The sequence below is a fragment of the Synchiropus splendidus genome, chromosome 5, assembly GCF_027744825.2.
Source record: "Synchiropus splendidus isolate RoL2022-P1 chromosome 5, RoL_Sspl_1.0, whole genome shotgun sequence".
In the NCBI taxonomy this organism is placed as follows: domain Eukaryota; kingdom Metazoa; phylum Chordata; class Actinopteri; order Syngnathiformes; family Callionymidae; genus Synchiropus; species Synchiropus splendidus.
The window spans coordinates 13,936,263-13,947,155 of record NC_071338.1 but is presented as its reverse complement, the minus strand read 5'-3'; the positions used below and the strand labels follow the sequence as shown (position 1 = coordinate 13,947,155).

Sequence of the window (10,893 nt, the reverse complement as noted above, 5' to 3'; positions counted from 1 at the left end):
AATAGGCAAACAACAATGCAGGATCGGGTGTCTCTGTTTCCCTAGCAACGCATTTTATATTAGGTGGAGGATTGCAGGAGTTGGACTTTAAACTGAGGTGGGACTGACAAGCCGGCGCTTCCTGGATCCTAGCAGCGGCACTTCAATATGGTGAGACTCATTAATACCTGTTCTTACACTGGTTCACATTGTTCTGAGGTATGATGAGGTGTTTGGTTTTTTCTTCTTGTACTCAGGCAAAGTTCTTCACACCCGCCCAAATCAATGGTGAATATAAACTTGGCCTGCATGCCTGGACTTAACCTTTGGATGCATGTTCATAAGCTGTAACAAACAAACACTGATATATCTGTGTTTAATTGTGACACGAAACCACAGAACTGCCTAAAGTCATGCGTGTCATCTATTTTTGGACAGAATTCAAGGAGTGTTTTTCCTTGTACGACAAGAATCATAAGGGAAGAATTCTTGTCAAGGACTTGATCACAGTCATGCGCTGCCTGGGTACCAGCCCCACATTTGGGGAGATTGACAGACACCTGCAGGTCAACGGAATAAGTAAGTACATTTTACGTCTTTTTAAATGATACCTCTGATAGCTATTTCTATGGGTCGAAGCCCGATCAAGGTCCAAAAGGTTGAGTCATCTTACTCGCTTTTTAAAAACAAATAAATATTGCAAGTTTATCAAGATCATTCCATACCTGCAGTTGAGTACTCTGCAAGGAAAAGTTTCTCAAGTTTCACTGTGTGACCTCACACTTCTTAACCATCATTTTAAAGATTTTTTTTCTTAGCTGCTTGGGGATGAAATGATCAAGCCACATTAATTTCTGGCTGGTTCAGATGGGGTTGGGTTAGGGTGAGGCTTTTCAAGACAGAATACACTATACTTGTCTTGCAAGTATGCAAAAAGCTAAAAAGAAACGCAGTTGAAAGTAATACGATCCTGTTTCATGGCAGTTGTCTTGTGCAGAACAACAACTGAAATTTCACCATCATATTCAAAAGTCGTCATTGGCATACAAAGATGAAATCCAACAACAATGAAAAAGATGCCGCAACAAACAGAAAATGATCCGTTTAGAAACAATTATCTCACATTTCAGTGCACACATGAATGATGCAAGGAGAAAGAAAGTTTGTGGCCGTTCCATCATCTTTACTTAATGAGCTCTAATCACTCGTGTGCAGGCAAAACAGGCGAGGTGGACTTCTCAACTTTCCTGACCATGATGCACAGGCAGATGCAACAAGAAGACCCCAAGGCAGAGATACTAGAGGCTTTGCGGATGACAGACCGCCAGAAGAGAGGATACATTCAAGCATCTGAGCTCCGGACCAAACTCACCAAGTTGGGGGAGAAACTCACTGACAAAGAAGGTAGCATTTCCCCCTGTTGTTTTATCTTGTATTATCACACACCTAAACACAAGTGTAAATATATAAATCAATCATACATCTTTTTTTGTCACATTGATGGTCACCGCCAATTTCGCCAATTATGTTCTAAACCTTTTTGTTCAATGATGCTGTTCATGGATGTAATGGAGAGGAAGCTGATCTGAGTGAAACAATCGGCCGTTGCCTGCGAGCACATTGCAAACATTGTCTCACAAAAGAGTAGACGAGACCAAACTCAAAGAATTTTGCATTTGAGCGGAGAGGTGAAGAACACAATTTCCCCCGGTACAGAATTTGAAACACTGCCACATTGATTACATTGCCATAAAAAAAAAAAAAACAATAAGAGCAGAATAGGGTCCCCTTATTCTATTTACTTAGGCTTGTTAAACACTGGCACATACACATAAAGATTCTTTCCCTTTCAGTGATGGACTCACCTTGTTTCCAAGGTGCATCATTTCCAATGTAGCAGGACACTGATATTCCATTATTATTATTATAATGCATGCCGTCCACTTAACACAGCAAGATATCCACAATCGGCTTTTTAAATAGAAAAATGTGTCAAAAGCAAACAGTAAAGCTTTAAACCTCAAGCAGAGCAGATATCTGACCTGCCGCAGCCTCTTGTTTTCCTCTCAGGATTTGAATATATGAGGGAAGGCTCTTATTTTCACCTGCTCGCGGCCCAAACCAATTTTCCCGCCTATTAATTGCCTGTCAGAAACAAGACACACTCTTCTGCTTTTTGCTTGATAAACATTTATATCATATATTTGATCCTTTTTAATTTGATTTTGAAGCCATTAATATATATAAATATGGTGGACATTTACAACCTTAAGGACATAAGAAGGGCATAAATAGGGCAGCACTCAGTTGGTCAATGAAATAAAGGATTCAGGAGAGGAAATCACTGAGGAATTTCATGACTACACCAGTTAATGGGGGAAGTGACGTACTAAGGAGTCAATACAATTGTTGAGCTGTTAAATGGAAAGAGTGAGGGGGCAACCCCCGAGAGGAAGGAGTCCAAACACCGCTTTCTCTTTAAATGCAAATATATATTTTCAAATTAATCTCTTTGTGCTTGATGTGTCAAGGTATTCAATGATTCTATTTGTTGCCAACAAAGGACGTGATTTCTGTGCATGGCAGGGGAGCATTGGGGCTTGCTGCAGTTACATTTCTTCTGGATGGTTTGAATACAAATTGGAACTGACACATTGGCATTCTTCTTGTATTTAGCTTAGTCAGCTTGGTGCATTTTTTCCCCCTCAAATAGGAATCTTCATGAGTTGTGGTATGTTGTTAATGGCCAACGTCCTTTTACCCTACTGCCAGCTTCTTTATTTATATTTAAACAACCACAACTTGCCTCCTTCCTTGAAACTCCTCTCAAATTCATATAAACTGAGTAAACTTTTACAAACTTGCAATAACATACTGGCCCACAGGATGGGGTGATAACAGCTGCTGCATATGAATGGAGGCTGTATACTGTACCAAGGAAAAAGGTCTCAGTTTTGACTTCAGGTTTTGGCAACTCTAGGTATAGCCCTGACCACCAGGACAAAATACAAGTAGACCTTATTTTGGTAACGTTACTAGAATTGAAGTCAACGTTCGCCAAACTACATTTTCCACTGTCTGTATTCTTTTTCTGCCAAACTACACATCTGGATCACTCTGCTGCTGTGCCAGACTGGGAAGTTTGGAGTTTCATCTGCAGAAATATCCCTCAGAGAACTTGCTCTTTGCTGGGAATTTGCACTGCATGTGATCTTGATTCTGACGTGGTTCTGGCACAGTGGACTAAAAATAAAGTGCCGTTCATTAAATCATCACTAGCTGTTCAGTCCTGTCGATCCGGGAGCCATTGTTCAATTATTTCTGAACAGCACGTGGCACTGCATTAAACCAGAGTGTGTAATTTAAATGCAAACGTGTGTAATTAAAAAGTCAGTATATGCACTCGTGAATATGACAGAAAACCATCTAGAAAAACAATGGTCATGAAACTACGGACTGAATTTTTTGTCAGTTGCAGACCTACAGTACATGAATCTGGGGACATTCCATTTGCTGTCCCTGTCCACACAAAGACTTGATTCATACTGTTCCCACTGCTGCCACTTCACTCTGGCTGAACAGTGTGTCGACTGAGGTGGCGTGCTGTGCCGCAGCAGGGCTACATCCATCTGGCAGTGATGGTCCCAAACCGCTGGGGCAGACAACGACGCCACTATAGAGAGAATCAATAACCCGTGTTTTCTCTGGAACCCCACAACTGTTGTCAAGGTGACAACATTCTTATGTTGTTTGCTCCAATTCACTTGTCAGATACTGTACATGTTCCGTTCTTCAGCTTGTCACCATTTTCCCCGTTTTGTCAGACTCTCTCAGCAGACTTTAAAATTCCATTCTTTGAAGGATCAGCAACTCATATGTGTCTGAAGGCAATAAATTCCAATACCCTCATGAAATTAATAACGATATTTTGGGGATTTAAAACTGCCCCCAACCCTCTGAAATAGTTTACTTTAAGAGTAAATACTCTATTTTTGGCCATGATTTACTTTGGTGCTCCAACATTTTCATTACATCCAGAATTTCTTCCATATTATTAAAATATTTGCCAATGTAGGGGAACATTTGCAGTTAAATATTGTTTTCGTCGAATGTATACTTGTTATGATGGAGGTTGTAGTTGAGCATCACTGCATGTCACACGTGTTAACTCCGACAAATGCAGCCCACCTCATCATTTAATGATTGTCTGGAATGTGTGTAGGTTGGAAATACAATAGTGCAGCAGTTTGAGTGCTCGTGGGTCATCAGTTCACACACAAACACAGAGTAACTGTCTATTATTAGACATTAGTTTTTATGATTGTGGCTGACAGGCACACATGCAACCTCCTCAGTGCAGATTCTCCTCTCTTCTTTTTCTTCTATCTTCTTTCCAATCTTTTTGATGTCGCTCATGAGGGGAAGCTAGGTCCTCCTATGTGCCGAAAATGCAAGTTATCACAACCTAATGCACTTTCACTTAAAACCAGAACTTAGCGTTGTCATTTAGCGAGCAACACACCCAGTCGCAGCACTGGCAGGTGCTGTGATAGGAGTGCGCTGGAATGCCTACACGTGTAATGTCAAGCCGTCCGCTTCTAAACTTGGAATGTGCTTGTTGATTTGAACTTCCAACTTTCGCAGACCGTCCACATGACGTGACACGCACACAGACCTGTGTAATTTCTTCATTCATGTTAATTAGTCTGACTACTGAAATAATTTACTTTTTCATTGAAGTCAGTTATTATTGGCATTTTCTGCAAATACGAATTTTCCAAAAATAGATTTTCTGTCCAAACTGATGACAGTATTATCATTATTAAAGGATTATTCACATTAAATGTGAGTCGAGAGGTTTTTTTTTTTACAGTGTAGTTTCTAATTTAAAAAGAGGAAGTGTGTAACTGTGAACTTCAATTTCTGAATATTTTGGCAAAGATTCGCCAAAACTACATCAAACAAGGCTGTGTTCCAATTCCTTCCTGAATCCTTAACTTCAACAGTAATCCTCAAAAATGCGTGTTCTCGTGAGGAGCAAGGACTGTTCCAGTTCTTAGGAAGCTAAATTGAGGAGCAAGATTGAGGGACGTAGCTTTGTCAGTATTGAGGTATTCTGTGACCTCCCTCAGTATTAAGGAATACCCAGAATACTTTGCGTAGTGTAGAAATAAAAACATGGTGTCCAAATACGAAGCAAGAAACCAAGCTCCAAGTATATTTTCTTTTTTAATGGAACATAAAACACAGCTGCTGATGGCATTGTCACTGATCCTGTAAGTGCTTCTTGCTCCCGCTCTCCTCCAAATTCTTCTTCTGAATAGACAGCTACTGCACCCTACAGGCTAAGGAAGTACCTACATTAAGGCATGTCCCGTTTCTAAAGAATGGAATCTTCCTTAACCTTTGGTTTTGAGGAATGAGGTTGAGGGTTAAAGATTGAGGATTCCCCCAGGACACTTCGCTTTGGAGGTGTTTTTAGGAATGGCCAGCTGGGAGGTGACCGAGGGGTCGACCAACGACCAGGTGTAGGGATTATATCTCTTCACCGGCCTGGCAACCCAACCAAACACAGAACAAAACAATGTGCATGGCTCCTACACACAGTTTTCTGTTCCATAATGTGTCCATCTATTGAAAGATGCCTTCCTCAGGTCACGACCCTAGTTGATGTCGCCACTATTAAGATTTCCAGAAAGAGCGGGAAGGAAGATATGTACATTTTTAATGAGTCAAATCAATGTGTCTTTATGCATCATATGAACTTGACCTTTAAAAAACAAGCAGTTCTTACAGATGAGTGCCTTTCTCTCCTTTTCCTAACTTATTGAAGAGCGCAGCATCACTTGTAGGGAACCTGCTTCGGATACTGAATCATTCACGTATCGGTTCCTGTTCACTCTTGACTTGGACAGAGTCATGAGAAAAGGCTGTCTCAGCGCTGCATGCTGTGATCACAGCTTCATCGTGGAATACTAAACATGGGCTTATGCCGGTCATTAAAATCATACTGTCTTAGACTCGTGATAAGTAAGTCCATGTATTTATTACACAGGCCCGTGGGGATTATTTAGAGAGTTTCATCATCAGTTTGGCAACATTTCAAAGGGTCCATTCCCCTTTGTCAAAAGGAACTGATTAATTTAATACTCAATAAAATCACAATTTCATGCTGCATGCCAATAAATTATTGTGATGAACAGGTTCATACTTAACAGCACCTTACAAATCCATTTGCTACGGCAATAGACTAAAATAGCTTGTCAAGATTTTTGGTTCTATTATGATGGTGGTGTGTTTAGAAGACAGAAAAACAACAACTGTTTGCAGCAGCGGTGATGTTCAAGAAGTGAAATACCAGCATAACTTGCTTCAAAATATGATCAATAACCAATGAAAAGACTCTCACTTAAGTTTATATAGATATTAAAAATGTGTTTATTTTTATTCAATATAACAACTGAGTTTTGTCCCTCTCATGACTCTTAACTTGTGGTAGCAATTTCAGGCCATATTCCAGATTAAACCACCTGCAATAGCCAATTCAAATTGAGTTATAGACTCTTGTGGCTCGGGAATGATCATTTTTAGTGTGATCATGAAATGTACAACCAAAGGAGGAAAATGAAAAAGCATTTCTGTTTCTTTCAATTTTAGAATTTGACTTTTCAGATTGGAATTTGGTAATTATTTGCTGGGACATTCTTTGAAAATTGTATTAGAAAAATGAAAATCCAGTGTGTGGATTATTGGTTATTAATTTTATGTGTGAGCAATAAAATGCATTTCTGTTCATTTGGAATGTGGTCCACAATTGCTTTCATATAAATTGTCAATAAATCTGAGTGTTGCCCACGGAGGTTAGAGCCCCTCTGGACCTCATCAGAGTAAGAAAATTAAAGAATATTTACTGTTACTAATCACTATTGCTTATTGTTTTATCCAACATAGACAGAGAAAAGAGCTTGAAATGGAACTGTGAATGAAATCACGACTCATTTACTGCTGCTTATTTCTGTTATTACAGACCACAGGCAGCAAATGTGAAAACGTGCTATAGATATGTTGCTAATGCATTATGGCTATGCCTCTCTCCACGCCTGCCAAAGTTAGAGTCGCTATTATTTTTTTCTGTATACTGCGGGAGGAAATCAGAGTCCAGGCACTCCAGGGGGGAACATACAAACTACAGGTTGCAATGACATTTATATTATCATTATATAACACAACCACTCAAAACTTGATGATATATGAGGAGGAAAACATAAATATAAATTATGGGGAATGAAATTTGGAAGACAAAAATTACTTGACCATCAAATAATTGTGTGGAAAAAGGTATTAAAAAGAGGGCAGGAATTAAAAGAGAAAACATGACAATATATCTCAATTTAACTTAACTTCTGCCTCATATCGATTCACACTAGTTGATGCCACATGTGCTTTCAATGAAGCATGATGAGTCCACCAGGTACAGTCTGTCCCAGTCACTTTGGTGCCGCTTCACTCATAAAGCTTTTCTCTTCCCAGTGGACGAGCTGTTCAGAGAGGCCAACATCAGGACCAACGGCAAAGTCAATTATGAGCAGTTTACAGAGATGGTGCTGCTACCGCCGGTCGATTACAACTGAGGCACCTGCAGATCCTCCGCACTGATCTGCGATTGGCTTCTCATTCTCTGTTTGATCTGTGCTATTAAAAAGCCACATTTGCACAGCGACTCTATGTAGTGCGTCTTAAAGCAAACAACACACAGAAAGAACTGAAGCCCTTTGCATCGCTGATGGTATGACTCCACTCTTGGTCTGGATCTTGCAGTGCTTGTTTATTTTCACAAACAGTTGTCAACAGAAACTTAAATCAATGCATAACATTCTCTCACACTGTTTATCTTGAAATGTTCGGCAGACGACACGCACGCTCTTTATTCTATTCTGGAATGTACTGATCGGAAAAGAAGTTAAGTACACAAGTGTTGAGACAGAAGAAAAAACAATCTCATCGTATCATGAAACCTCTTGGTGAAACACATCAACTCACATGTTGCTTTTGGTTTTGAAGTACACTGTTGTTGATAGATCCCATTTCACATTGTGTAGTCCCTGAATATATATGCTAAAGTGAGGCACTTGGACCCGCTGCTCAAAAAGGAAAAGCAGTGAACGGACGACAATGATAATGTGCAGTGAGTCTCGCTGGTGCAACTCTGGAGTGGCCTATCGATACTACAAATCTAGTCCTGAGGGAAATAAAACAGTGCATCAAAGACTGCTGACTGCTGGGCTGCATGAGAAGCACATGGGACTTTATTCAAGTAGCTCAGGTACTGGACCTGCCAATACCAGACCCAAAATAAGCAGAGCTCATCTGTAAGTTGAGTTATGAATGCAAGAAAGATGCAGGTTCATTAAGGTCAAGTTGGTGTAAACATAACACTCTCAAGCAATTTCTGTTCGTAATAGCTAAAATACTGGCTGGATTTCTTTTTGAACCGAATTCATACCTGTCTTTAGTCATCAAGTTAATCCTGAGATCTGAGAAATGTGACGTCACATGAGTTCCAGAGCCTTGCAGAGGTTTGATGGGGTTGAGAAGGCAATGTGAAGCATGAATATGGCTACACAATAAGCTTATTTTTTTCCTTTGTGTCTGACCGGTGTTCTCAGTCTTCACTGCATTCATAACTCAGAATATTGAGCCTTTTTAAACAACACAAGCATGTGTTCCACTAGCCAGCTGAGCTACTCTGCTTTTGACTCAAGCGTGAGCACTCTAAAGATGAAGAAAAATAAATTCGCTTAGTTGTTGGGAGACGTCCGGGGCCCGTTTCAGACAGCAGGTTTACAACTCAGGTAGTTTTCCTGGACGTGAAAAAAAAGGAGTTTTTGGGTTTCACAAAGCAGCGACCTCTGATACCTGCACGCAACCACGTTTGGTCCAAATAACCCTGAGTTTCCACGGACAAAGAACAGATACTCCACATGTCCAATTTTCAGGATTCATTGAAAAAAAAATTGATCTGTCAACTTCAAAAAAGTTTTGTCACTTTTTAAGCAGTGCAGTTTATTTTAAAGTCACGTTTCAGATTGCTGCTGTTCACACCAGCTGTGCTGGAACAACTAAATATACCTTAGTTTAGCAGTGTTGTCTGCACAGACAATCAGACCCTTTAGTGGCCGCCGTTTATTATGTTTGTGTGGAGTCGCGCTGTACACAGAGTTTCCGGCATCTAGCGCCGAGTCGCCTGAGACGAGAAGTTCACCCCCCCATGGAGAGTTTCCCGAGACAAGATGCAGCTCTCCAGCCGGGATCAAGTCCACAGCCAAAACCAGACTCGCTTGTCTTCACATGTCGGACTTTGGAGCCGAACACACTTTGTCTCAAGACTGTGCGCAATGTGAAACCACCCTAAATTTGATTTCATGTGTTGCCATGGTTAAACATGTTCCCTGTTCCATTACTGAGGGTTGTGCAGAAGCAGAAGCTCCATGCTGGCTAACTTTACTCAGGATTGGTTGGACTAACCAGAAACCGAAAACTCTGCGTATGAAAGCTGAAAGACGGGACGGTTTTGAAACTGGGTTTGCTAAACCTGTTCCCTGAAAAGGACCTCAGTCGACCAGCGCTGGTGAGTTACTACTGATATCATGCTCACTAATGCTGCTATACATCAAAAGTCACAGCCTGATAATAGTCTGTAATATAAAAATGCGGCAAAGGTTTTAATTGTAAACTTCATTTTTCTGAGAATGGTACCACATTTTAAGAACCACATTATTTCCCCAACTCCGTTCACACAATAAAAAAAAAAAAAAAAACACAAACCTGTACAACCTAGTGGTTAAATCATATTTGAGAAAGAATAAAAAAAGTGGTCATAATGTATGAGCACTTTCAGCACCAACTAGAAAAAAGGGAGAATTTATTACACCTGACGCGTCCACTCTCATCAGTGCTCCTCCTCTCTGGGTGAATTCACCTCTTCGCCACTTTTGTTGCTCATTTTGTGGCACGTTCTGCAGCACTGAGCTCGCACATTGGACATGTGACATCGTCCCAGCATGCGAAGAGTCTGACAGAAGCGAAGAGTGAGTCGATCACGAGGACAAGCTGTTCCTGCGGGGACAGGTGAAATCATTCTTTCAGCGTGACAATAATGTCATAATAATAATAAAAAACAAAGGCATATTTGTGTGTACAGCAACCTAATCCTCCAACAGTCTGAAATCGTCCAGAGGTAAATTGATGACTCACAACTGTCTGTAGGTGTGAGTGTCTGGCCACCTGTCCAGGGTGTCCCCAGCCTCCACAGACACTTAAAGCCGACTAAACTTAGCAAGTGTATTCTGCCACTTTGTGACGTGCGTCAGAACCAGAGTGCCTCTGCATAAATGAGGCAGGTTTTGTTCAGGAGTGACAAAAAGATGGAGCAGGAGATTGACAACAGCCAGAAGAATGACCCCAAACATCTGCAGATGACTGGAACTAAAGGAAGCCTCCACAAGGGACCAGCCATTTGCACTTAACAGATCTTGTTCTGTCAAGAGAGACATTTAAGTGTTGCGGGGAGGATATGAAATCGGATTTCTGAAGTGACTGAAGTGATCGTTGACAAGCTCTCCTTGCCAGTGCATACCACATATGCTAAATAATAAAAAAAAGTAACCCACCGTCACATATGTGTGATCGAGCAGAGCTCCAGACTCACTTTACAAGGTACCTGCCTCTGCCCCCTCCAAACTATGTTCATATTTATTCATCATCAACCGCTGTGGATGTGGATGGCTTTGATGTACAAGACACACATCTGTCCAGACCTGCACAGCTCTCCTGTTGCCAGGCTAACAAAAATAATGGGTGACAGAGAACACTTGCACCGGGTTCAACAAAGGGAGAAGAAAAAATCTATTTTCA

At 40.8% G+C, this 10,893-nt stretch overlaps 2 protein-coding genes across 4 annotated transcripts in view; one reads left to right on the top strand and one right to left on the bottom strand.

Annotated features, from left to right (window-relative positions):
* Positions 1-2: 2 nt before the first annotated feature.
* Positions 3-7,852, top strand: calml4a (calmodulin-like 4a). Of its 3 annotated transcripts, none has more exons than XM_053864931.1 (4): positions 3-150; positions 237-267; positions 418-558; positions 1,195-1,991. In XM_053864931.1, the coding sequence occupies exons 1-4, from the start codon at positions 148-150 to the stop codon at positions 1,566-1,568; spliced, it is 549 nt and encodes a 182-aa protein (XP_053720906.1). In that variant the 5' UTR covers positions 3-147; the 3' UTR covers positions 1,569-1,991. The 3 variants fall into 3 exon arrangements, with proteins under 3 accessions (XP_053720906.1, XP_053720907.1, XP_053720904.1); XM_053864932.1 differs by lacking the exon at positions 3-150 and adding an exon at positions 7,510-7,852 and having other exon boundaries at positions 182-267; positions 1,195-1,383; XM_053864929.1 differs by lacking the exon at positions 3-150 and having other exon boundaries at positions 182-267.
* A 1-nt stretch (position 7,853) lies between these two features.
* Positions 7,854-10,893, bottom strand: part of LOC128758698 (A disintegrin and metalloproteinase with thrombospondin motifs 7) — a 51,759-nt gene continuing 48,719 nt past the window's right edge. Inside the window, exon 24 of the mRNA XM_053864924.1 lies at positions 7,854-10,095. Coding sequence (XP_053720899.1) covers positions 9,929-10,095 — 167 coding nt within the window. The 3' untranslated portion in view covers positions 7,854-9,928. The remainder of the gene's footprint in view (positions 10,096-10,893) is intronic.

Bases quoted from the DNA above. Each gene is read 5' to 3' on its own strand.
- calml4a (XM_053864929.1), top strand. From the start codon at position 201: ATGATGAGGTGTTTGGTTTTTTCTTCTTGTACTCAGGCAAAGTTCTTC. The intron at 268-417 runs GTGAATATAAAC...ATTTTTGGACAG, and splicing joins CACACCCGCCCAAATCAATG to AATTCAAGGAGTGTTTTTCC. The intron at 559-1,194 runs GTAAGTACATTT...ACTCGTGTGCAG, and splicing joins CCTGCAGGTCAACGGAATAA to GCAAAACAGGCGAGGTGGAC.